The 27,181-nt window shown below is 40.6% G+C and overlaps 2 protein-coding genes across 8 annotated transcripts in view; one reads left to right on the forward strand and one right to left on the reverse strand.

The window, feature by feature from the left end:
* LIMS1 (LIM zinc finger domain containing 1) overlaps positions 1–27,181 on the reverse strand; it is a 68,272-nt gene that overhangs the window by 4,874 nt on the left and 36,217 nt on the right. Inside the window, exons 1-7 of one of the 3 annotated variants that reach the window (XM_084225798.1) lie at positions 14,234–14,569; positions 11,806–11,965; positions 6,510–6,576; positions 4,309–4,429; positions 3,305–3,454; positions 1,976–2,126; positions 1,105–1,197 (exon numbers count right to left, since the gene is read on the reverse strand). In XM_084225798.1, coding sequence (XP_084081924.1) covers positions 1,105–1,197; positions 1,976–2,126; positions 3,305–3,454; positions 4,309–4,429; positions 6,510–6,576; positions 11,806–11,965; positions 14,234–14,415 — 924 coding nt within the window. In that variant the 5' untranslated portion in view covers positions 14,416–14,569. Of the gene's footprint in view, positions 1–1,104; positions 1,198–1,975; positions 2,127–3,304; positions 3,455–4,308; positions 4,430–6,509; positions 6,577–11,805; positions 11,966–14,233; positions 14,573–27,181 lie in introns of those variants that run through there. The other 2 variants (XM_084225799.1, XM_084225800.1) reach the window with 2 other exon arrangements.
* LOC311165649 (uncharacterized protein) lies at positions 14,657–26,416 on the forward strand. 5 transcript variants are annotated; one of them, XM_084225828.1, is made up of 5 exons: positions 14,740–14,900; positions 15,002–15,037; positions 16,677–16,782; positions 21,510–21,616; positions 23,462–26,414. In XM_084225828.1, exons 1-5 carry the CDS (start codon positions 14,852–14,854, stop codon positions 23,539–23,541), a joined length of 378 nt encoding a protein of 125 aa, XP_084081954.1. In that variant the 5' UTR covers positions 14,740–14,851; the 3' UTR covers positions 23,542–26,414. The 5 variants fall into 5 exon arrangements, 1 of the variants encoding a protein (XP_084081954.1); XR_014616950.1 differs by lacking the exon at positions 15,002–15,037 and having other exon boundaries at positions 14,657–14,900; positions 21,510–26,416; XR_014616951.1 differs by lacking the exons at positions 15,002–15,037; positions 21,510–21,616; positions 23,462–26,414 and having other exon boundaries at positions 14,681–14,900; positions 16,677–18,365.

Below are 27,181 nucleotides of genomic sequence, written 5' to 3' on the forward strand. Positions count from 1 at the left end.
AAGATTTGAAATACAGCAGTTGGTGTCATGTACATATGGTTACTCACCAGAAAATGTAACATTTGGACTAACATGCATGACTAAAATAATGTATTACTGTAACTGTAAGAAAATTTTATCTTTATTAAAAAAAAAACCCAAAGGAAAATTTCAGACAAAAAGTAATAATTCTTTTTCCAGGCTTAACATTTGTCCACAATATAACAAGAAGTGCCAAAAACTTCATGTATGTTTTTTTACTGTAGTAGTTAACCTTGGAAAAGACATCCACTCTACATACAGCTCTCGTCTGGTGCACAGACTGCAACACTATTACTATGAACGTCACAGCATTTACAGTCTGCAAGTGTGCCAGCACCAATCATCTGCCCTTCATCACTAATGACCAATTAAGAATCCATCTGTAATTAGCAGATGCCGTACAACTCCCAGGTGTAACCCCTCCTGAGGTATTTATGTAGGCAAGGGAGGTGAATGTGACATGACACAGATGGCTTCCAAAGAAAAATATGTCCTTGCATCATGGGGTGGACTCCCTATCCAAGGGCGTCGGGAGAGGGGTGGTGCTGCCATATGTAACTTCTACATAAATGCAAGTGGTCACTAGAGGGTGTCTTCTGACAAATTTAGTCTTGGAAGTCTTTATCAGTCTAATGACTGAGCAAGAGCATGTATCAACACACAGTGTCTCAGAGCAGCAGCTGCAAGGAAACCCATGCCACTCGCTGGGGCCTCCAAGCAGTTAGTGAGTGGCAAATCTTCTTTATTTTCTTGGGGGAGATTACTTGTCATTAGCTGTTCTGATCCACAGACATGTCAAAGCCCTGTAACAGCTCTATTTAAGTACCACTAAGCTGGAAGAACAACTTAATACTGATTGTCCTGGCCAGCCTTTATGAAATACCTGCAGTTTTCTTTTTTAATGCCCCACAGATGAATAGGGAAACCTGTATAAATTAAATGCTACAGAACATATGCTAATTGCATTACATCCAGAGGTGCCTTTAACAAAACAGAAGAATGTCTATGGTTTTCCATCTATATCTAATAAAACCTATTTGTGAGTTTACCAGTTAATGCCATTTAAAAAATATGCAACCTTACCTGATTGTAGTGGGTTTCACAATATGCCAAGCCTTTTCTCTCATAATGACGATGACCCAGGAATGGTTTTTCACATTTTGCACAAACAAAATGCTACAAAGAAAATTAAAATACATTTTTTTATCTTTTGGAAAAAATGTTATTTTTTCTGGAAAGCAAACTAACCATGTTCACTACTCGAATATGGCTGAAGTCTACTAAGCCATCTTGAAAAGCAGAGTTAAAACTTTTGTTTCTACGTTTAGGCCATTAAAATAATAATTCTTTTAATGTCTTCAACATTTCAATCCAAAAGTTACAAAACAAAATCAAGCAATGGAGTCTCAATTTTTATCAATGAACAGAATGAAGAGTTGTTAAATAATTTGCATTATCATTTATACCCTTGTGAAGAAAGCATTTCCTAGAGGAGACTTTTTCAAAACAACAGAAGAAATAAACAATTTATCTAATTAAAATGGAAGGTGTGGAACTAAATCTTGTATGTGGCCTTGAAATATGAACTCTCACATGAACTATTAAAGAAATATGTACCTAGCAGTATTATGATGCTTAGTAACATGGTTGGCACAGATTTGACTGCTTTTCCACATGTACTGCTTTGAGCTCTGAAATTTTATTTTGTGAGGACCTTGCTGGGCTTCCTTTGAAATACTGATTTTAGTTTCACAGTCAAAGCTCTCTGTAAGGGGATAAGTAACTCCTATTTCACAGTGGAAGACCAGCCACAATAAGGTTGAAGAGGGATTTGGAGAAGGCATCATTGCTGCAAACTCTGAGAACCCTTTCATTAAAATGGAACAGAAAAATCACAGATAAATAAGCTAAAGTTTACATTTGTAAGAGAGATCATTTAGCATCTGATGTTTACCTCCACATGCCATTGTTTGCCCATAGCATTCACCACACGGCCTTCAATTGGTCTCCTACATGCCCCACAGATGGGGACACCCATTTTGTCATGGCAGGGTAAGCAGTAGAGTTCTCCTTTCAGCTCACGAGCATCAGCAGTAAGTTCCTTCCTGTTCAGAAGTAAATGAATTGAGAGCATGAATAAAGGCACTCAAAAATGTCAACTCTTGAGAGTTTCTACTCTCAAGTGAAAAGTGAAGCAAAAAAAAATTAGCATTTGCTATAGAAATTATATTTATACTACAGTAATGCAGCAGCATCAAATATAACACAATTCAACACAGTTCACCCTTGATCTCAGTAAGGTGAGAACAGGCTGCAAAGCGAGGTGCACTGAGTCTCTCTGGAAACAGCTACTGAGCTATTGTCATTCTGCTTAAGCAGCACAAATCTGTGTGTGAAAGCTGCACATGTTTGGTTTATATTCTGGCACTTATCACCAGTTTATTTTAGATTTGCATAACTGCAATTGAAAGTAAAAGCAGTCCTCCATATCATTACATTTTCCTTGTATCAAACTTCAGAGAAAGAGAACTACAGACCCACATGGGCTAGACTTGTTAATTTCCCATTGCAGAATCTTATAAACTCTACTTTATAGTAATTTGCATAGTTAGATACTGAGAACCTTAAGCTAAACCTTAAAAGTGACTGTAGTCACAAATACTCTCAACTGGTTGTCACTGATGTAACAGTACATACTGTTATTCAAATCAGCCTTTGCTGTGGCACTGAAATAATAGCTTTCTTTGCAGCAGAAATAAACTATGAATCCATGCTATGTCCTACAATGCTCCAATGCTCATCTCTGCATTAGTACAGGATGCAGAAACATGCAGTTTCATGTGCTGCACTTGCAGAAGATGATAAAATGAGATGGGAGAAAGCTTCTAAAAAAGATGGGCTTTAAAAAGAGAGAACAAAGTTTGGATGCCGTTGAACTAAAAAAAACAAACATAGGCAAGATAGTCATTCAAGCAACAAAAAAGAGCCACTTCTCCCCTAGCAGAATGGTGAGCTATCATTTCACTACTGTAGAGATGATATCTGTGCTGATACTTGGTATTTTGTAAGGTACCGCCTTGTCCTGCAGTCGAATCTTTCTTTAGTCCCCAGCAGGTCAGCTGTTATTCGAACCACACAAGCCAAAAGCAGTAACACACATCTGGACACAAGACATCCAAACCCCACCCCCTCTTGTCAGTTGTACAGGACAAGTTTTCACTTTAAATTGATGAAGCAAATAAGCCCAGCATTTTCCTGTTTCCCTTTGCAGAACTCAGGTTACCCGCAGTTGGCACAGTTGAAATGATCAGGGTGATAAGGATCGTTTTTGAATATGAGAGGCTGTTCATCAATAATAGCATGACACTTCTGGCAAATGTACTTTCCCAGGCCTCTGGCTTTTTCCTTGTTATGGCAAGGACGGCAGAGATGTCTGAAACGGCATAAAAAAAGGAAGGTAAGTATTGCTATCAGGTACTATAGTGCAAAATATAAACCAAAAAATGTCTCAGAACCTAATTTCAATGAGCTCTTTTTGGAGTCTTGTTAAAATAACTTCCTTGCTAAGGCAAACCAAGTTCAAAGCAACAAAATGACTGCCCAAGTTCAGACTGCCCAAGATCATTTAATTTTCTGTCACAACACAGGGGTATCATTTTTTCAGCTGAGTTAAAGCTGTATTGAAACACAGAAAACAAGGTTTCTTATAGATTCTCGTTGATTAATGTTTTACTTTCAAAATCTTAAAAATTTAGATTAGAAGCTGTATGAGCACACAGGTCCTACTTCTGTAGGTAATTCTGTATGTTGTATCATACATAAGAAGCCAATGGCCATATAATCCACTTGTAAAACATTCTTTTGATCATAGCTGGCAAAAATATCCTACTCTGTGAAGGGTCCCAGTGAACATTAAGCAATTGTTATTAAATATGGTGCCAAACTAGATCAAAATTGGAGAACCAAGTGGGAAAAGAAAGTAAACATTTTTATTAAAAAAAAAATACAATGCTTTTGTATCTGAAAGTTTTCTCTCTTATTACATATAACAATGACCCCAAAAAGTCACTGGGTAAAGAAAATGTTTGCCATGAAACTTGGTGTTGAAGCAGGCAAAACATCAATATTTTAAGATCTTATGGTTTTGTTATGCCTGATTAGACCGCATCACAGAAAATCCTTGTTGCTCCATTCGAGCTGGAAAGCCTCAGGAACCAAAACCTCTCAGTCCCACTATTAGTTCATTTAATTTATGATGAGTTAACAGAAGGAAGGGTGGAAATTTACCTGCCAGCATTCTTGACAAATCCAATATCCGCCAGTACTGCTTGGCAGATATCACAGCAGAAGCACTCTGGATGCCAGCTATTGTTCATGGCTTTAATAACACGACCAATAATGAACTCACCTGTAAGAAACACAACACCAGGATGTAAAACACCATACTAAACAAACTTAAAAGTAACTTACAAATGAATAACTACAATGACTACAATCATCATTTCTTTCCTTACCCCAAAATCTGGTAGTACACATTGCTTTCAATATCACAGTTCTGATTCCAAACCCTGGAAATTTGGGGTCGTTTGTTGTTTTTGGTTATGGGTTAAAAGAAAACATTTTTGCTGATAGAGGACCTTCTGCTATTTACCTACAAGTCCTTCTACATGCACACTCCACCTTCTCCCTGAAATAATCCTATTTTGGTCCCTTCACTGGTTTTACTTACCTGTTCCCAAGCTGTTAAGAAATGTATGGAGCACTTAATATAATAAGGGCTTTCTTGCGTCCTAATCATTTTTCTCCTTCTTTTCTTTAAGAGCATGACAATTTTAACTTGCCATGTACACAGCAGATGTTTCTACTCCACTAGGACCAAGCCTTGAAGGTATTCTATACTCAAGGCACAACAGAACTGAACTTGGGTAGCTGTGGACATCCTGCAGAAAAACTCCCATGGAGTCCAAATGCAAAGGTGCAAAGAAGCTGCACAACAGTCAATCCAACACACACAACTTCTGATCTATGCCAAGGAGTCCTGCCCCATGAGGCATTAAAAAACCAGTGTGAGAACTAGTGTTTTGCATGCAGTGTGACTGTACTGCACAGGCAGCGGAGTGATGTCCATCACATTGACCTAATTGTTCTCTATGCTGATGGACAGTGCAGTCAGGGGTTCTGAGCAGTGCAAAACGGGTTGGGAGCTCAGCTTCCCAGTGCTGTCAGAGGCTGACTTCTGGCTTTGGGGAACAACTCCAAGAGCTGCTAAAGGGGAGTGATCAGGCAGGTAATGGTGTGGATGATAACATCCAGCATGCGACTGTAGCGTTCCCACAAAATCATGGATTTGCAAGAAAAAATCCAATGGACTCCAGACATGTCAGGAATGCTCAAGACCTCATCACTGACAACAGCCCCATTGACTTTGTGTTTATTAAGTACAAGGAGTGGAAAAGCCCAGCTCTGGGCAGGATCTTGATGAGGTTTTAAGGGAGCTGGCAATACCAGGAGAGAGGATTGGAGAAGGTAGAGCTGTGTCAACTGTGCAGGAGAAGTGGAGATAGACAGCATAGCTCCTCACAAATTGCCACAAACTAATTTCTTCCTCTTCCTCTGCTTGTCCACATCTGCTGCCTTAAATTCATGGTTCCATAGCATCTGCGTCCCTCTCCCTTGGTGCTCAACACCTCCCTCCACAAAAGGAAAGGCCTCACAGAGATAAATTAAAGCTTTAGCACCTTACCAAAGATGCTAAAGAAACACAAGGGCTTCCAGAGCAGATTAGGGAATAGTCAAATAATAACTTCTCAGCTCTGGCCCAGCAAAAGGTGTCACACACAGGGGAAAAAGAAAACATGCAAGTGATTACAGTGCAACAAATGCACAAGCATCTACATCAACAGTGGCAAATAAAAAGCAGCCCTCAGTATCATGTAGGATGGACATTAGACACTGAAGCCTGAAAGGTATTTGTTTCAAAAAAATCAGCGGAGGTGGAGCTGACCATCACTTGATTATAACATTAAATGATGAATATTGTCTCTGTGAAGTAGGACAGCACGGGTGGGTTACAAGAGTCAAAGCAGATGACAAAGTCTTGTTGCATGGTTTCAGCTACATGAGAAGGGACAGCACATAGAGATGTACAGCACATAGAGATGTACAGATATAAATAATCATGAGTATTATATATAATTGTATATACAATCCGGAGTTTATGAATGGTCTGTTCATCGGATCATTGGCTCAACAGCTAAATTATTTACTAAAAGAATTTTATTAAAAAAATTATTTATTAAAAAATTTTATTTTTAAATCCTACTGGTTTATGACCTTTAGAAAAAACAACTCCCCAGTTTCTCTGAAGTCTAGCTCATTCCTGAAGTACAGATGCTCAGCTGAACATAAGCAGGAAACAGATACAAGGGAAGCACATCTTCCCCCAGTGACACTCCCATTTGTGATCAGTGTGAAGTATTAAAACTTACCACATTGATGGCAGCAAGGGGCAAAAAGCATTTGAAAATCATGTTCACAGTACTTCCTCCCTTCAAACTGCAAACAGAAAGAGGGATGAGGAACTTGCACTTAACATAAATGCGGTAACAGCCTATTGTGTTTCCAGATACAATTAGGTAGTAAAACAAGAGGGGCTGAGCAAAAACAACCAGACCATGAGCTACATGTGCTAGGCATTACATTCACCCACCTCAATTCACCTACTAGTTAGCATGTAGTGTTAACAGCACACCATTTCTCCAGTACTGCTCAGAGTGTAAGGGATTTTCTGTCACCCATTTACATCACAAGAGACATCTGAATTTTGACAGACTACTGAAACTGAAGCAACCAAACACATTCTGAGCAGGAAATTAGCTAACAAACAGCCTTGGCCAGCAGGAGGGGAGAAGCATTTTCCCCAAACCTATTTGATGTCTTCCTCATTCTACATTTCCTGGCAGAATGACCCAGCATACCAGAGGGTGGAGGTTGGGGTAGGAAGAACACCCAGGGGCAGAAATCTTTGCAATTTATGGAGCAGTTCAGCCAAAACACTAAGGGAAATAAGCCTTTTCCTTCATGATGCTTATTTCATAGAATCATACAATTATTTAGGTTGGGAAGGACCCTTAAGATAATCAAGTCCAAATGTTAAAGAGCAAAGTTCACTACAGCGATCAAGTTAAATTGATTTTAAGGGATTTGAATTTTATCACAGCTTATGTAAGTTCAGCTACAGTTCAAGCTCCCATTGAAAAAAAACAAAACATATGGAATAAAAAGATTCAACAGCACTGCATTAGTAGCTTAACCAAAGAATATATAAAAACATGCAGGCAAATATGTGCTGAAATGAAGGGAAATGTTTAGATACCTTCAGGCACCATTATTATTAGACACAAATGTCAATGAGCATGTCAAAACCAGGTGGACAATATCAGGTATGCTATAAAATGTTTGGATTTGAATGTCTCAGTTTAAACAGTGGAACAAGGAGGACAGCAGGAAACCTTGCTCCTTTCTTTTCACTGGGCCTAAGACAAAGCCAAGTGAGTAGCACAAAATACTACCTAGAAAGTAAGGTTTTGTGCATGGACAGAAAATACAGAAATGTGGTTCAAGATCACCTGTTGTATAATATGAAATGACAAGGATCTAATACAATATAAATATAATAAATGCTTTTACAACTGGCAGGATGGGGATCTAATAAAACATTTCACTAGATATTTATGGTTAGAAAATTTCTGTGCCAAACCTGAATTGCACCTGTTAGGAACAGAAAGACATTAACTCAGTACAGACCTTTTCAGAAGTCTCTGTCAGAAATTTATCAAGTGCTATTCCAGTGTAAAACTCTAAAACAAATTACTTTTTAATTTGCACTTTAAAAAAAATAATAATTGAGAGGTACAGGGCTATTACTTTCTCAAGGAGTAATGGAAATTACTCATTCATTGTGAATTGTGCTTGCTTCCTGCATGATAAAATCCTTTCCAAACTGAAAAAAATTGTAAGCTTCCTGTTCTGTTTAAACAGGTGGTCCAATGGGGGATGCTTAGGTTTGCTTGGACTTCAAAGCCACAACATGTTGATCTGAACAGACCAAACAGGTTTTCTTCCCTTCTTTGTTTGCATCAGGCAGGTTGGTTTCCATTCAGTCTTGTTTCTATTTTCAACCTCTGCTCCTTTGTGCTGCCCTTTGTGGATGACCCAGCAGTCATTATCACAGAATGCCTTGAGCTTCTCTAACAAATCTTACAGTACACAGTTTAGAAGCAAGTGTTTCACTGTTGTATACTGAAGGTCCATGAGGTGAATGGCCCTGCATAAAACATCTCACTGTGAAATAACCTTCAGCTTACCTGCATGTTTTTAGCTAACTTAAATGGGAAGTCATGCACAAAAACTGAGACTTGGTTCTCTAAGGCAGCTTTTGGTAAAAAACATTTTAAGAAAACACTTGAGAATAGAAACCAAACGTGAACATCTGTTCTGCCATTAGTATAGGACTGTGCACTGCTACCTGTAGAGAAACTCTACAATAGCAGCTCTAGGGAATACACATCTTCCAGGTGGTGGAGTAGAAGCAGACCAGAATTGCTGCCACTTCTCACCTAACAGCAAAGAACAGAGAACTCTACTGGAATCTGCTTGTGATGATTTTTGTTTAGATTGAGTGCATAAAAAGCTTGCTAAAATGATGTTACTGAGCAGACTGGAACACAAATCAAATACACCCTACCCACAGTTTCTGTGCAACATTAGGCATGCAGGTCTCAGGAATCCAAACTACCATTTCTAACACAGGCTCAAGAGGACATCCACAAAACCCCTGCTATGCTGTGCACACTCTAAGCAGGGCATGGACACCACTTGTGCCTGTGACTTGGCTCCAGTGCCACAGCACGAGCTGTGCTGATGGGGGTGCTTGCAAGGCAGCCCAGAGATCAGTCCTGCAGCACAGGAGACCTGACCAGTTCCACCCCCACCCATGGAACACAGTGTGAAGGCTTATCATGGAAGCGTTTGACAGCAAGTGTGATAAGCAGCTTAATGACTAACTGGGGGAACCCTGCAAGGCTTGCAATAGGCAGGGGAACAATATTTGCCTTCCTAATTGCTAAGAGCTGGAAATCATTTCCAAGAAACACTAGCTTAGCTAAACCAGGCACAGAGTAAACACAAGCTCATGCTGGGCAACCAACAATGCCTGTGTTTACCCATGGGAACCTGCTCAGAAAAACACATTACCTGGGCACACCTCCAAACACATCCATCTTCTCAAAGACTGCATTAAGCCAGTCTGAGGAAGATGTGCTTTCTGCCCGTCTTTCTCCAGTCACAGTTTTTCCTGACAGTGATACAGATTATCTCAAGTCCTCTGAACACTGTCAGCCACTCCTGAGCACTCACCAACCTAAGCCCACCTTCTACCTGCTCAGGGCTTTCCTTCCTCTCACAGAATCACAGAATGGGTCAGGTTGGAGGTGGGGTCATCTGGTCCAACCTCCCTCTTTAAGCAAGGTCATCCTAGAACACACTACACAGAACTGCACCCAGATGATTCTTAAGTATCTCGAGTGAGGGAGACTTCACAACCTCTCTGGGCAACCTGTACCAGTCCACAGTGAAGAAGTTCTTCCCCATGATCAGGTGGAACTTCCTGTGCATCACTTTCTGCCCACTGCCTCTTGTTCTATTGCTTGGCACCACCAAGCAGAGACTGGCTCCATCCTCTGACACCCTCCCTTCAGATAATTACATACATTGACAAGGTTCCCTCTCAGTCCTTTCTTCTTGAGTCTGAACAGGCCCAGCACCCTCAGTCTACCCAATGTTATTTTAGCTCTCTAATAACTGTGGCAAGAAGTATCTATCCTTAAATGAAACCTTCCACTTTCTATATAACATTTCTCAGGCCACCCAGCCTGAAAAAAATCCCTAGCAACATTAGCCGAAACATGTTTAGCACACAGTGTAATTTTAATTCCTGGCACTCACTTCTGACTTACTGTCTTTGAGAGCAGCATGTTTCAATAAGAGAGTGCTCAAAGACCAATCATCATGAATATGAATGTTAACAGGGCAGCAGTAGGAAGCAAAATGCCTACATCCAGTATATCTAAGCACCACTAGGATACTTGCCTCTGACGCAGAGATTCAGGTATGGCCACCCATGAGCAACACAGACAGATTGTAACATTCCTGAACTATGTCCAAAAGTAGGACATTCTTTCCGCTGTAGTCTCCTCTAGAAGATACAGGCTGCCTAGAGCATGATTTTCCTAACTTTTATCTTTAAGCACCATTCAACTTCCTGAAAGAGGTCCCTGGAATGACTCATTGTTTTTTGAGTCAGAAAAAGAATGAATAAAGTATTCATTATTAAGAGAAAATACATTTTATTGGTTTAAGACAATTTTATGAACATAATTACAAATATTTTAGTTTTGAAATGTTTGTATCACTTTACATTTGCCTCAGGTCTGATCGTGTCAGGATGGACTCTTTCCCGAGTCAGCTCGGTATACATTAACAATCGTAATGCAACTTGTTAAGTATCTGGGGGGGGGTGTTCTTTTGTTTCTATTTAATTAATTCTGTCTTGCAGCTCACCTTTTGATGTCTTACAGAACACTAGAGGCTAATTTACTACAATTTGTGTAACACTATCCCTAGAGCCTTTTGATCCTCAAACAAGGTGAGAAAAACCAAATCCTCAGGAATCCCCTTAGCCAGTCTCTTTTGCAATCCACATTCCTCCCTCAGCCTCTCAACACCACATAAGACGGCTCTATAAAATTAGAAATGCTTCTATGGAAGATAAACTATTGTACTCTTGCCAAAGGATGACACCCGTATGTGAGAGCACATAATTGTTCCTTTTACACTCTGCTCATTTTCCTTTTCAGATCATCATATGACACAAATCCTCTAACTGCTACCCTAAGATGGATTGTAAGCTACTCGAGCAGGGTCTTATCTCTCTCAGTATATAGGGCCTTATATCTCTCAGTAATTCCCTGTCTCACACCATCTATTGTTCCCTATACTAATCACTTTGTATTTTATGAACCAGTCTAGAGCTTTCATTACCATTTTGTGCTGAGCCACATTCTGAATTCCCATGATAGGGGAATGTAAAAGAAAATGAAACCTATTCCAAAATACCCTTCTAATCTGAGGCAAATCAACCTGGAGCTGAGAAATATTAATGTGATTAGGTGTTAACCCCTGAAAGTGTTTTAAGAACTGATAATTTTGAATGCTCTAGACTGTCAAACTTAAGAATTGATCTTATACTGGCCCTGTCTGGTTTGGATCACAGCATGCTCACACACAGGTCATCTCTTTTCCAATGCCAAACTGGACTCACTCAACTCAGCGATAAACTTCCTATGGACCACAGGATGCTGGGATTTCCTTCTACATGACTTTCTCCTCTAAGAAGTATGTTTCCTATGTATTTCTGGTATGATACATCAGATTCACAAGTTTCAGGGAAAAAAATTGCGATGAGAAAATGATCTCCAGGAATTTTTCTCTCAGCGCTGGTAACACTGAGGTCCACATTTAAAGAACATTATATACACTGATGTCTTCCAAATTAGCACAGAAATGCTCCTGGCTTTTTTCTCCCTTTCCTGGGCATACTCTTTCAGAGCCCAGATCCTCCCATGGGACTTTCTAAGCTATCCACCTGCCTGTAGCTACTTCTGCTATGGGAGTGAAGGCTCAAGAGGGGGTATGGGGACAGGAGGGCTCCTCTGCCCTGCTTACCTCATAGAAGAGCCCTTCGGGGAACTGCTGGAAGCACTGGGCGCACACGAAGCACTGCTCATGGTACAGCTCCCCATTGCTGTTGACAATTTTCTCGGCAGGGGCAAAGCCCCCCCTGCAGCGCTCGCAGATGGCGTTTGCAAGCGCGTTCGCCATGTTGCTGTCATTCAAAAGAAAAATAAAAGAAAGAAAGAAAGAAAGAAAATTAGCCTAAATAGACAACAACACTGGTTGTGAGCCTTTCCTCTCCCCCCTCCAACCAGGCCAAACTGCATCAACCTAATGCTAAGCTGCTCAACACACGTTTTTCAATGAACTTCAAGGCTTGTGGCATCTCCTCGGAAATAAAGCTACCACTTGTCCCTGCTCCCTAATGCTTTAGAAACAAAATCCCTGTGATATGTTCTAATTAATTGAAAATCCCAAACAGAAACGTTGTCACTGCAGACACATTTACAGGCTTTTTATGATGAAAAAAGACAGGCAATTCAAAGCACTATAAAAATTATTATATACATTAAAATTACTGAAAACGAGGGCAAATATTAATGATGGAGGACTGGCATCACACAAGAAAACATAAAGGATTTATTGTAAACCAATTCTAATATATACATATATAAATATATAAATTCTAAAATGTACATATATAACAGCATTAGTTCAGAGCTCTAAATAAACAATGTGAAAGAGTGTACAGAATCTGGTCTGGCAGATATTAATGAAAATCAGAGTAGTTAAATAATTATCCTTTATATGAGCTCTGCACAGCTTGAAGTAATTTTACAAATTTAGTTTGAAGTCATGGGATTTTTCATTGGTTTGTTAAGGTTTATCTCAGGGAGTTCAGCTCATCATGTGCCAGCCCACTCCAGGGCCAAGACGGAGGGGTAGGAACGCTCTGGTTGCCCCACAGCAACCCACACATAGGCCAACACAAGCTGGCAAACCCATGCCAGGGATGCAAAGAAATATTGAAACAGCAACCTTGGTTGCTTCTCAAAGTCACAGGACCAAAAATATGGCAGTGTGGTAGCTGTCCACATCTGCAGAAGACAGTACAGCTGTGTTTCAGTTAATTAAAGCCAGAAAAAGGCTCTTTTGATTTTTCCTTCGCAAACATTTTGTCACTCATATCTAGACTCTCAAAGCTCTGCCTTTCAGGATCATCCCACTGCCCTAATACCATGGCATTAGCATGGTGGTAGCAGAGAGCAAATATAGAGCAATGGTCTAGTTTCATTACAATGTGATGTCAGCTGACAAAACCACTGACTCAAAATTTTTCTGGAAGGTTATTAGACAAGTGACATTATTTGAAACACATGTGCATTTTGATACGGCTATCATGCTGTGCCTGTAAGTGTAAAGTCCACAGTCCTCTGCAAGATGCCAAGCCTTCCTTCTTATCCCTTCAAGGAGATAAGACCTCTGGGCTCCCACCGTGTTCAATAGGAATTGAATTCATTCCTTGCACACCATCCAAGGGAGCAAGCAAACACCTAGCACGTGGTTCAAAATGGAATGTGTTTTATCTATTTCTTACACTGTCTCACAGAAGACCCCTACACAAGGTCACATCTGACATGTTATTATTAGCTGGCACTTTTTTTTTCTCTCTCTTGATCTTTGCAGACGAGGAAAACAGCAACTGCAATCAAATATTCACTGCCTTGGCAGTGAAATGAGTGGGCAAATTTCATATGAAGATCAGATGCAGAATGGTCTAATCCATACATAGCAGACAGACCTATGGACAAACTGCAGTGACTATACTATACACATAAACTGTGATCAACTATAAAGCTCGCCAATGGTCTTCACGGACTGTGTATGCTTTCTGTGGGGCAAAACCTCAGTCAATTTCTCCATCCTCCTCATCAAACCAAATGAAGAATACTCATAAGAGAAACCGGGATCTTTTATCATCACTTCAACAGTGCTCGACCATTAAGGATGCTAAGCACTGCTGTACGTAAAGTATAATTGAAGCAAAACATGAAGTAAATTTCAAAAACAAATGAAAACCATTTCCCTCCTCAGGAAAAAGTGCTTCACTTTGAAACACATCATATATGTAAAACCAGGGAAGAATGTAATACTTCTGCATTAATGAAGCGGTTTATCCATTTGTCCAGAATAAGTGGCAAAGAACCTGAAGGCAGAGAGACTACTTTAAAAATTCCAACACCATTTTTACTGCTGATAGAAGTTTCTGATGCAATTAATGATGAAATTTAAAGTAACAATTTAAATTTTAGTTGACAGTTACAACAGGCAATGTTTCAAGCAGAACAGTGGCAAGAGGCAAAGGTTGGATGAGAGAACAGCTTGCACAGCCTGAGCCCCAGATAATAAAATACATTATGTACAATAAACCAGTAGTATCACTACAGTTACACCCCAAAGCTGAACAGAATGAACTTACAATCTTGCATAAAAGTCACAAAACTCTTTGTAGAGTTTTATTTCACTGTGCCTACGTTGCAATTTTGACACCGGTTTCTCGCCTTCATTTCCCGCAGAGTTGTGAGCATTGGGAGCGACCTTGTACGCAACCTCTTCATCCTCTGGGATGGGGAAGGGCTGAGCTCTGCGCTGGAAGTCCATCTCGCTCTGACTGCTTTCCCAGGTGTATATATTCTATCCTTACACTGCAAACAAGCTGTAGGCAAAGTCCGCAAAACAATATGCTGGACTTCCCCTTGTTCCCAGCGAAGTGATTTACTTTCACAGCTCGTGTCATGTAGCTGGAGCTACTCAGCACCCTGCTAGAGCTTCAAGTTAAAAGTTCAGCGGCAGAGCTGGCCGCCTGTCACGCCGAGATTTACAGAGGCTGGCTGTGCACAGAGGAGAACACTCCCCTGCCAGGCCCTCACGTAAACTCAGATGCTGGAAAGGGTCTTTGCTGCTGGCTACTGACAGAAGCTGCCCAGGAGAGCTGTGGTGTGAGTAACCTATGTGAAAAAATAAATTCACCACCAAACTTGGCTGCAGCTTCTTTCTGCTGAGGGGGCATGGAGGCAGAGTCCAACAATATTTTACCATGGGAAAACTAACAGTGGAAAGCAGGAACAGAAGACTCCTGTCTGCAGGTAAATATTGCTTTAATGCCATAGTGTGTTAATTACACTGTAAAAATGGCCTTTAATGCTCCACTTGTGTCTTCTAAGTCATATGTGTTGAATTTACCTAGATGTGTCTTTCCTCCTGTCAGTACTTCAGACAAGCGGTAGGTACAGACAGATGGTTTAATTTCTGTTGTGTTTCTCAAGCCATTAACAAAACTGACAGGCATGCCATAATGGACACATATGGAGGAAAACCAAACCTTTATTTCCAGTGATGTGCTGCATTTAGAACAACTATTCAATGTAAGAACACTAACTTAGGAAGGAAGATTTGTAGCTTCAAACTCTCCCTCTTTGAAGCACAGTGCTTGTTGCAGATCTGGGATATTCAGCTTCCAGCACTTTCTAACTGTAGAAAAGGAAGGCTTTTGGGAAGCCCTCTGGAATAACTAACTCTTGTGTTGAACTGTCTCAGCCTTGTTAGCAATCAGTTGAACTGCGTTACTGCATGCACTTTGTGCTCGTGACATACAGCACACTGGTAGCTGAAAAATCTGCTAGTCAGTGAGGGGGCATGAGGAAGCCGAGGAAAACAAGAAGGAGATGAGTAACAGGAACAAACAGAGAAACTAGAACTAAGATCAGAGAATAATAGAATCATTTAGATTGGAAAAGACCTCAAGACCACTGAGTACAACCATTAATTTAATATTACCATATTCACCACTAAATCTTGTCCCCAAGTGCCCCATCTACACATCTTTTAAATACCTTCAGGGACAGTGATGCTAACACTTCCTTGGGCAGTCTGTTCCAGTGTTGGACAACATTTCCGTAAAGAAATTTGTCCTGATCTCCAATCTAAACCTCCCCTGGCACAATCTGAGGCCATTTCCTGTTGTACTGTCACAGAATATGACAGTGTCCAGTCAAGGCTACAATTTCTTAATATACCTGCACCTTCCCTAGGACCTACCACAGAGGGTCGGGTTGGTGATGGTTTTCGGCCGTATCTGTCACCACCAGCTAGGACAGCCTGTTCAGCAAGCATACACCAGCCCATGCGCCACTCTCCATGCAGGCCTGAGCCTGCCTGCAGCCACCTTCCTGCAGTTTAGCCAACACAGTCCTACGCTGCTGCTTCTGCTGACAAATTTGTGGAATGGGTTTGGTCAGTGTCTTTCCTTCACTTCCCCTCAACAAGGAGCAACCCCCTAGGCAAGCTCTTTCCCTGCGTAGGTGGGACCCAGGCAGCATGACCCTGCTTATTTGCCTGTCTGTAGGTGTGATTATTCACCCTGCGCCAGAGCTACCAGGAGTCAAGTTCTAACAGGCTAAGGAGGCTGCACCCTCACCACTGACACAGCCTGGCTGCTGCTCAAGCCCTATTTTTATCTGTCATGGAGCAAGCTGCAGATGAAGCAATGTTCAGGTCGTAGCCTGAGGCCACAAAGATCTTGCCTGAGCACCACTGCAGTCCTGGAATAAAAGGTTTCTGCATTCTCTGAAACTTGAGTGATGAAAATGTGCAGTGTCTGCCAACAGACATGCAGGTATAGTGATGCCAGTTCTTCTTCTTTCTCTTGCTTCCCAACACTTTATACACAGGTCAGTGCTGAACTTCTGTGGGTATAAAAAACTTCAGTGAGACTGACTGCAGCGGACTAAAAATGCTGATTTATCCAGGATTAGTAAAGGTGCATGAAGCCACTAAGATAATAAACAGCAGTCAGCCTATCTCTTCATCTTATCACTATTTTCTCAACAATTTCCCAACTCTTTTCCTATATTTTGTCCCAGATCACAGACAATTCTCCTGGGAAGATGCTGCTGCAAATCAAAAGTGCCCTGTAGAGACTTTCTCCTGGTGGACTACTACAATTTTGCAGCAACCTGAAATCCACAGGTAACCAATGTGGTTGGAAGCCACTTCTGCTGCTTCATATCCTCTTTGATCAACAAGAAAACATTTGATTGTTTCTTCAGCTTGCTATTGTGCAGTCTTCTGCACGGCTGTAGCAAAGCAAGTAGTACAGCAAGTTAGTGCAGCAAGATGTCCATTCAAAAAGCCTGGTTTTATCTTCTTAGTTTTTGTCAGGAAGAAGTCCTTCAAAGTAATAGGATTCCATATGTGCAATAAGAAGAAGCTGCCTGGTTCTCCAGTCATATTACCATTGCTCCTAGAGGAATGACTCCCAAATTTTTCCATTAAACAAAAAGGAGCTTGAAAGGAGTTAAAAAAGGTCCTTTATGCTACTGAAGCAAAACACAGCTTCTTCTGTGGAGATCTGGTAATCCACAAATCCAGAGCAGCTGGCCATCCCTCTCTTTTCTGACATTTTGTAGGAGGCATGCTGCCAAGATCTGAAATACATTGTTAAAAATACACTGCATTTTCATTAGGGAATTCTAGGTTATTCTGAGGTGAAGCTGCCTATGGCACGTGAGAATATGTAAGGGTTGTTTTGCAGCAGCAGCTTCCCAAGGACATTCCTTGGGATATGGGACAAAACATAGCAAGCAGCCTGTTGACATGCAGCGTTACGGAGAAAAGAAGTTGAGTGTTTAACTGGAAAAGGCAGGTATGAAAGAAAAAGACAGTATCCTCTGGGCACACTGAGGATCTTATGAGAAGACAAAACTGGCGGCAGGGAAGGTGCTGAAGGAAATGGTAGAAGAGGGAGGGAGAAGTGTTCCACTGCGGTTACCAGCAGGGCTTTGGTAAACAATAGCAAAAACAGGCACACTGCCTAATCCCTGCTGAAGGATGACTGCCGCCTCACTCCACGCTGCTTTCTCTGCACAGCTTTCCAACCTGGCTGTCCATGCTGCCAGGGGCAGACAGGGACTCTTACAGAGACGGCTGGGTGGCCAGCCAAGCCCGCTGAGCATTTCACTCCGTGCCACAAATAGCCGTGTGCGGAGCAGTCACGGCTCCAAACAAGGTGCTTGGCAAAGGCAGCTGCTGCTTGGCAACCTCTTTGTGCCACCGTGACATATCGCTGCCGGGAGAACGAACAGCCCATGGGGACGGGCGGGGATGAGTAAGCGCAGCGCATCCCACCACTTCCTCCATAGGTACGAGTGGTTTCATTTCAGTGATGCATTAACAGATGCTGTGCGGTGACTCTCACACGCAAAAACCAGAACAACCTAGAACAGAAGTCTGGCTGCAAAAGATGTGTGGGCTTGCAGTGCCCTGCTCTGATTTCTGCACCAACATTTTAAAGCACTAGTTGACCTTTTGTGGGGGTTTTTAATAGAAATTAAAAACACTCTTGGGTTCTGGTTGCTGCAATTGTTTATCCTTAAGCAATAAAATACTTTCTGTGTTAAGCTGGTCTCCTAAGGCATTTTGAAAAAAAGTATGAATCTTTTATATCATTCAAATGTACATTTTACAAGTAGGATTTTCACATGTGCTCAGCAATGCTCTAATTACTTTTTCTATTAAAAAATATGGAAACCATCTTGAAACCACTTCAGTAAAATTCGGGTGAATTCTGAGTGTTCCTGAAAGTTTCATTCTTTAGTCTTCACCTCAAAATGCATATTTTAGCTTATGTGGTGGGAGTTCAAACAGGGCAAACAAAAAGCCAATTCTAGTTGTTTCACATCCTCCAGTATAAATTTATTCTAGTATAAACATGTCCAAAAAATGCTTTGGTCTCCACAAAGAGAGAAGGTTCACATTCCATCTCTCCATAAGGAAGTAAATATAACTGGAATAGACAGGTAAGCAGCAGCTTCCCACACAATGTTTATCAGTCATTCAGGCACAGTGAAATATCAGCCTCTGACAGAATTTGTAGAAAGGGAGAGCAATATGCAACTACACCATTTTCCTGTTATAAGTAATATTTCAGCAAAGTACTGCGTTTTCTTCCTGCTGGTTATGTCTATTACCAAATGAAGCCATGCTCTGTGTAAACCAAGCAATGACTTCTGTGTACAGATATTTGATACTCTTTAAAACATTCATCTCTTCCTCCCCCACTACTGCTTCTTTCAATCCTGTGCAGACAAGAAAAACAAAACAAACAGTATCATTTATGAGAAGCTCACGAATTCTAATAATTTCGTGTTGCATGAGATACAGCATATTATTGGTTATTCTTGGAATTTGCACCCTGCATAGTCAACTGCATGTCTACTTCATTATGGTATCCAAATTCTGTACCCAAATTCCTCCAACTCTATAAATTTTAAGGGTACATTTGCACTGATGCATTTCTTATAACACTTTCATTTCCAATTTAAGAATAATAAAAAGGTCAGCCACTTAGTACTAGGGGCTGCACATCAAATGTCCCTGAGACACTCGCTGTGAAAAGAACCATCTTTTCAAGACTGAAAAGAGAAGCTCAAGTCCACCAAGCTCCAAAAAAGTGACAGGACAAGAAGAAACAACCTCAAGTTGCATCAAGGGAGGTTCAGATTGGACATTAAATCTTTTTTTTCATGAAAAGGGGTGTCGAGCATTTGGAACAGGCTGCCCAGAGAAGTGGAGCAGAGTCAACATCCCTGAAACTATTTAAAAGACATGTAGATGTGGCACTTGGGGACATAGTTTAGAGGTGGACTTGGCAGTAATGGGTTATTGGTTGGACTTGATAACTTTAAGAGGTTGTTACAGCCTAAATGATTCTATGATTGTAAAATGATGGAGTAACATATTTCTCTTTACGGTAATGGTTTCCTAGCACCATTATTCAGTTCATGTCATCTGTCACTGACATCCACCAAAAATCCTCCACTGAATCCTCAGCATAATGGCAAATGCCAGTCTTTGATTCTGCCTGAGTCATCTGCCTGCACTATGTGGAACCAATGTTTTGACAAGCTGAACACGATGACCTGAGCAGTTCATCCAGGAGCTATAATTAATACTGTGACTCAACGTAACACCCCAGCAATCAGGAGAGACTTCCAGTACATCCATGCAGCTCCTTGTAGGGCAGAGAGAACTGCAAAACCAGGCTTCCCAACCCACAGCAACATCCTTATTATAGTCACATCTCCACTGGAGACACTGCGCTGAGGACTGACCTTCAGCTTTAGTAACCTGCACATCACACATATCTTTTATTATTACTTTATTACTAGTAATCTACATTTTCAGCAACATAATCTCTTCTCACCTTCATTAGTTTGAGCTTCTATATGATGAAGTGCAAAGTTTTTCATTGCCTGAATTAATTAGTTTTGAGCAGAAGTACAATGTGTTATAGAAAACATCTCAGCTGTTCCTCTTCTCTCACACACATACCAAATTGTAATTATTAGTCACTCCAGGTTTCAGTTTCACATTTTTCTCTTCCTACATTCACTACAGCATCACCAGGCTTAAAAACCTGCAGAGGATGGCAGACAGCTAAGCCATCTGCAGTTAATGCCACAGCATGAAATAATAATAGCCCCAATATTCAACTGCCAAGAGAACAACCAGGAGCAGTTTATGTTCCTAACACTCAAGAATGAGTAATGTGTCAACAAATAATACTAACACACATTATCATTTTGACTTTCTTACGACAGTCTTAACATTTAGGGTAATGCAAACTAAAGGTCTTCATCTTGTACTTTACATTTATTAGCTATTCAATGCTAGTAGCACACCTGTCAAGTAAGCATGAATGAATTTCAGTAGCAGTTTGCACAAAGGAAGACTTCCATGCATTTTTCTAGCAGAAGGTTTGGCAAGGTTTTTTAAACCTTTTTGCCAGTTTTTTTAAAAGTAATGGTTTCTGTCCCAACACCTGACTAATACAGTTACAGTATCTACTATATCACTTATGACGGAAGAAGATACAGAAGTTACCCCTCTCAAGAATATACTATTGGGATCATCCAAAAAGAACAGCAGGGTTTTTTGCTTGACAGAAGAGAAGTAAAGGAAAGAGGGAAGATGACAGGGGTTTGAGCTTTCAATCAGAGGGGCTTGAGCCCTGCCAAGCCTCCTTCTGCTTTGCTACGTACCCTGGTGTAATCTGAGGAGTAGCTTTAGAAAGAATTTGAGTTTAAACCTACACAATTACTTGTACATTTCAGGCAAAATTCATAACCTGCAACTTGGTAGATCATGGAGTTTTCCTATTCTGAAGCTGCACTGCAACAGTATTCCTTAAAAAAGTATATATATTAGGACCAACTTTGCAATGTATGAGAAATATAGGGTATGCTTCCCTTCAGTTCCTGAAGTCAGTGAGAAAAAATGTACAAAACAAAAACTGAAAAGCCAAATATTGTGCAGGACAAATAGCTTTCAATGCAAACTTCCCATACTGGAACAAGGGGACCAGCCAGGGCAGTTCTGAGGCATGACTCTGAGTGGTAGTCCAATAGTTGCATAGAAACAGAGTTCAAAAGGTAGACTCACCTCAGGATCAAGAACTTTATGGTCTATGAGGAGTGTGGCATGCATAGATTTCACATGCTAGAAAAGACAAACATCATTTGACATTTGCTCTACCTTTGTCTACTCATTCCTTGCTGGAACAGCTTGAATATTTTGAATCTTTAATTTTAAAAGGCACAAGCTGAGAAATGCTGCCAGGTATTGCTATCTGTGTCTGTCAGTATGTTACTTCCTTGGAGGCTATAGTAAAAAAATTTTAAGTCATTTTTTCCTAGCTCTATTATGGCCATGAGGGCAGCCAGAAACAGCAGAAGAGCTACAAGGAAACATGTCACAAAAGGCAGAACCCAAATTTCTCTTCCTGGACAAAAAGCTCCAAAAGGTCAGAAAGGTTAATCTATAAAGACACATAACAGAACGACTTAGAATCTGCTGGCAAAATTGAGCAGTATCATCAAAAAACACTGTTCACAAAGTATTATATATAAAAACATCATTTCAGAATTCTACCAGCAACTACCTAAAATGAGAATTTCTACAAAGCTGGACAATGGCAACCTAAAGCTGCTATGGCAAATCAAGCAAGGAAAAAAATAACACATAACTGTGTGTACTACACCATCAGATAATACACATGACAACTCATACACATGACAACTCAGTGACTTAATAAATGCCCGGAGAATGCTGGGTGCAAGGCAAGACCAGAGGAGTTAATTGAAGGAAAAAACACTGAATGCCACAAACTCCATAGGAAGTCCCTGAGCCACGGCTGGTGGCAAGCTGGGGTTGCTACCACAGGCAATCCCATAAAAGGCTCGCTCTTTCCTTCTACCTCCCTCCACAGGCATCAGCCTTTAGCCATCCTCAGGAGCAGCATACTTGGCAAGCTGTTCCCCTGCCTGGAGAGCATCATGTAAAGGGCTCATGGTCCTCTTGAGGACACTGTATCAGCTAGCTTCAGGCTTCCCAGAACAGCTCAGAGACCTCAGGAAAACAAAATTAAAAATATACAGAAAGGGAATCCAAACTTACAACCTTTTTAACTTTTCTTCCAAATACGTGCAAGTTAGCACTTTTTAGTAAGTGGTAACATTGGCATAGTTTAGTTTTTCTCTTCTGTGTGTAAACTCACTTCAGTGTGACAGACTGCATTCAAAGGATAGCTTATAATGAATAAGTACTCACAGTACATTTTCTTTAGAGAACACTTCTGATTAAGTATTATCAGGCCACACAAAAACAATAGCAAAAGAAATGTGCAATTTACTTTAAATCAGCTAATCCTGTAAATAAGAGCAGTGAAAATCCTAATTGCTATAATTAAAATCCTAATTGAAGCTTTCATGTTGACTAAAATCATAGATTTAAGAGGAAAAAGCAATTACTGCTTTGGTTGATGTTACACAAGCAGCTATCTCCAGTCATTTGGAGTCATGAGAGGTGATAGTCCGGGTGAGCAAGTGAAACAAAATCACTTATTTGTTATGCAATGTAGGAGACAAGGGGTGAGAGAGAAGGCAAGCGAAAAAGGGTGTGTTCCTCAGGAGTTATTTTAACCCCTAGAGCAATGAAAAATACAGCACAACTCAACAGGAAAGCCTCTAGTCATGGGGATACCTCAAACCAAGTCGCAATGCAAATTCTAGGTATCCCAATATTTAAATCTAACCATGAAGCATATTTTTGCTGGCTGTAAGTTACTCTAATTAATGTTAATGGTACCAATTCAGTGTTACATTTACATGGATAAATCCCTTCTTCAATTAGAGCAGCTAGCAGACAAGCTGAAATGTTTCTTAGTTCAGAGCTGCCAAGCACTGATTAAAATGTGTATTTGTAGCACCCAGCTCTCCACTATTCTAGAAGAGTTATTAGGAAGAAGCACAATTTTTTTGTCTTAGCACTTTTATTGACGTTTTTCCCGCTTTAACAAATTAATCACTTTTTTTACCAAGGTATGGAAGAATTACTCCTTCACCTGTTGACACTGGCAGGGTGAGCAAATTAAATAACTCTCACAGAAAGCAGCCATATAAATGTTGACATTGGTGATGCTATAAAGAAACATTACCAGGAGAAATCAAATTTAAGTAAGCTCCCTGGTACAGACAGGTCTTTCATTTTCACATAAATCGGCTCGCAGTACCCTAAAGCATCTGAAAGCTCAACAGGTCCCTGGTTTCCCAGACAGTCCCTGACCATCATTTTCATTCCTTCTTCCAAGGAACAGCAGGTCTTCAGAGCCAATGCATGGCTGGAAACAGCTGTACACCTTGTCTGGCTGCTTTGAACATGTGCTTTTGATGGCAGGTTAAGGACATTTGTGACCTTGCACAATTCCCAAATGCTGCATCTCATAAAGAAAAGGAGACAGCCCTACCGTGTTGCCGATGGGGGGAATTTCATTCATTTGTTTCTTTTTACACTCACCTAAAAGCCTTGCTGCTCAGAGCCTATCCCCCAAAGGTTCAGTGGGACATAACAGTGCGCTTATGCCTCCTGTTTCATCTGCAAGGAAGTCTTTGTGCTTGAAATTTTGGGGCACATCCACATGCCTTCCAGCCTGGAGTCAATGTGCAGAGGCAAGCAGGAGCCTGAACAGATCCAGCAGAAGATTGTCGGCACCTACTCACATGCATGTACCCATCAGCTTCAGCAGCAGAGAGCAAAAGGAATGCAACTATAAATTAAAACTATTAATATGGAAAACACCTACAGTGCTTGCTGCACAGAACAGAGCAGTGAGCTACAAGTGACTGACAGCCACTGATGGAAGATCATCAGTGATTATTTATTGTAAATGCTGAAATTTACTATTTGGTAAAAAACTTGAGACTAACCTCTTTAAAAGCTGTTTACATTTTTAACGGCATTTGAATGCGTATGAATTTGGAAAAGAGAGCTACAGATAGTAGCAAACAGTGATCAAAACAATTTTTAAGTGCAATTGCCAAAAAAACCTCACAGATAATTGCCTCTGTTTTTGTGACTACCTTGCAGTGAGCCTTGAGAATTAATAGTATCAATTCTTTTAGAGGAATCATTCTATTTTTACAAAAACCCACGGGATGAGAAGGGGAAAGAGCAAAAATAGCAAGCATACTGCTATTGCTGACTCCTAATGATTAATCATAAATATATGTGAACAATTTCCTTTGCATCCTGTTTGCTGAGAAAAGCAAGAAAGAATAGCTCAGCATTCAGTCAGAATTTTTTACGTGCTGTTTCTAAAGACAAAGCAAGTCAAGACCTACAGAAGATGTCATTGTTTTCCCACTAAATCAATACAGCTGGAAAAGTACAAGTCTTCAGAACAGTCTCTTCTGAAAAGCAGATTTTTCAGCTTGCATTTAGTTCAAGGATGGATGCATCTGTTGCACACAGGAGAGAGATAAAGGTGCCTGGCATCCTCCTGCATTTTGAACCCTGCACCTGGGGCAGAATACTGTATAATTTGGGTTTATGAGCTGGTGAGTCTGCTCAAACAGGTAAAAAGAGGTCTGCATTCAGCACCCCAACCTCATTGGAGGTCTAAACCAAGCACATTCTTGTACTGTGCAAGTTCAAGAAAAGGATGAGCTATCCAGACCATCTTCTACATGGCACAGACAGGCTGCAGCTCCCTAAAAAGTCAGTAAAGTACAAGGTGCATCTCTAGCAGCAGATTAAAAGGCTGCCAGAGAGCTTATGAAGTTTGTTAAGTGATACATGGGTGAGACAGAAAGAGAAGTTGAATTTCCCATCCCCACCAATGTGCTGTGCTGTCAGGACAAATTAAATATACGTGATACATTATATGACAAACATATGTTCTGGTGCACATTTAGGACTTTCAGTACATTGTTTCACCATTGTTTCACAGTACATTGTTTCCCTAATTATTAGTAATCTCACACATTTTAAGTACAAATCACACTGACATTCCCAGGAAAGAAAAAGGCAGAATTTTGGCACCAAGCCCTGCTGAGCTGCTTTGCAATGCCAGCACTTGGCTATGTCTCAGGGGTAGTTTGCAGGTACACAGGTCCCTGTCCTATCAAGCACATCTGACTCCTGCTGTGATGGCTGGACCCAGCAGCTGAAATAAAAGGTTTTAAATACAGAAGTTCTCAAAGGGTGACCCGGGGACACTGGCATCTTGAGTACATTTTGGCCCAGGATTAGAAGAACACTACTTGAACTGAGAAAGCAGGTTTCAGTGAACTGTTGCTTGAGGGCTGATATTATTTAACACATCTGGAGTAATATGTATGTAAAACAAAATACAAAGACACTAGAGCAAAGAACTGGAGAGAGATACTATGGGAGGGTATTGAAAAGCCATGGATGGCAAGATATATTTAGCAGACATAAAAGAAACCTCTTGTCTTTCTTGCGGACTCTGTATACTCTGAAAGTACTGGCTAAGGACAGGCATCTAAGTGGCACTGGGAGAATATATGGAAAAAACTAGAGCTTTCCATTTTTAGAAAACTAATGAGCTTTTCCTCTTTGTTTCCAATTGCTCTTTGCCCTGTTGATATGTCATAATTCTGTATTTATAATGCCATAGCCTTTTGTCATGGAGAATGCAGTAAAAATGACAAGCCTGCCTTGCAACACACTACAATATTGCAGTATGGGTTAGGAAAGAGCAAGGTTTAGTTTGAATAAGAACCAGCTTAAGCTATTAGCAAACATAAGATAAGCTCTGGTTAGACATATGGGTTGTCCCCCTGCTCTAAAAGCATCACCTGACCATGCTCTATTCATCTTCTTGCACATCCAACACTCTGCTCTCTGCTGATTCACAAGCCCCTGATTTGCTATTTCCTCCAATTTGGATTTTATTTCTCAAGACCAATCCCTGTTTCATGTATCTCTCATCTCTAACCAGAAGAGGCTCAGAAGATTAAAACACCCACACTTCTACTGGTGCAGTAAACACACCCTTTCTCCCTATCCAACCCCAAAATGGTCTCATCCCCATCTTGGATTTGCACAGTAATAACAGCAACACAACCATACAGAGCTAGTACTCATTGTTATGTGTATGCTTTAAAAAGAGGCTTTCTCTTCCCCAAATAGATCTATTTTTCCTCATTACTAGTTTTGTACAAAATAAACTAAATGTATAAATGTCAAGAATCTCTGCACTTGTCTGTTACTCTCCTAAGTCTGGTAATTCTTCTACCTGCAGTCATATGAATATAACATATATACTGCTAATACTATTAGAAATCCATCTCAGAAATCAATTCAGAATACTACAAAGAGATACTTAATACACATACCAGACCTGCAAGTCAACACATTCCTAGAAGTGATATGATATTTCTGACATCTCATGGCAAATAATCTCTGTAAGTTACAATCATACCTTTTGCCACAATTACGGTCTTTAGTTGTAACAAAAGAGTAAATCCCCCAGATCTGAATAGCCATTCTTCTGAAATCACTAATGCAGTTGAAAAAAACACAGTAACAACCTTTCAAATTACAGAGCACTCCAACCTGACACACAACCATTACCAAGGAAAAATAATCTAAAAATACAATGAGACAGGCATTAGGAGATAGGAAGTACTTCCTCTCTACTGAGGCTTTTGTTAGCAAATACACAAGGTTCCTTTGCTGAGGAGTTTGAAGTGGGAATGGATTGCTTTCATGCTGAGCACACTTAGAAAAACATCTTAGCATTTTTACCTTTTTTTGGGGGGGGGGGGCTGCACTTACTCAAGTTACAAACAGATCTTTAATCTTTCTGCTCCAAACAGAGGCTTTCTGCAATTTATTGTTAATTTTTTTCAAAAGGTTCACAGCAGCAGGAAGGTAACCCCAGACATTAAATGGCTTTCTAATTTTTGGTCACCCTTGCTGAGTAAGGTCAGGCTAAGCGGCCCTGCTGCATTCTTTTGTCTAAAGCCCTTTCCACAACAAAGAACGCCCCATGAAGAAACCCAGA

This window comes from Fringilla coelebs (genome assembly GCF_963513975.1).
Source record: "Fringilla coelebs genome assembly, chromosome: 2".
NCBI lineage: Eukaryota > Metazoa > Chordata > Aves > Passeriformes > Fringillidae > Fringilla > Fringilla coelebs.

What these genes read in the sequence shown, in the direction of transcription:
- LOC311165649 (XM_084225828.1), top strand. Translation starts at nt 14,852, where the DNA reads ATGGGAAAACTAACAGTGGAAAGCAGGAACAGAAGACTCCTGTCTGCA. An exon ending in CAGCAACCTGAAATCCACAG is followed by an intron (nt 16,783 to 21,509) that starts GTAACCAATGTG and finishes ATTTTTTCCTAG; the next exon opens with CTCTATTATGGCCATGAGGG. An exon ending in TGGACAAAAAGCTCCAAAAG is followed by an intron (nt 21,617 to 23,461) that starts GTCAGAAAGGTT and finishes CCTTCTTCCAAG; the next exon opens with GAACAGCAGGTCTTCAGAGC.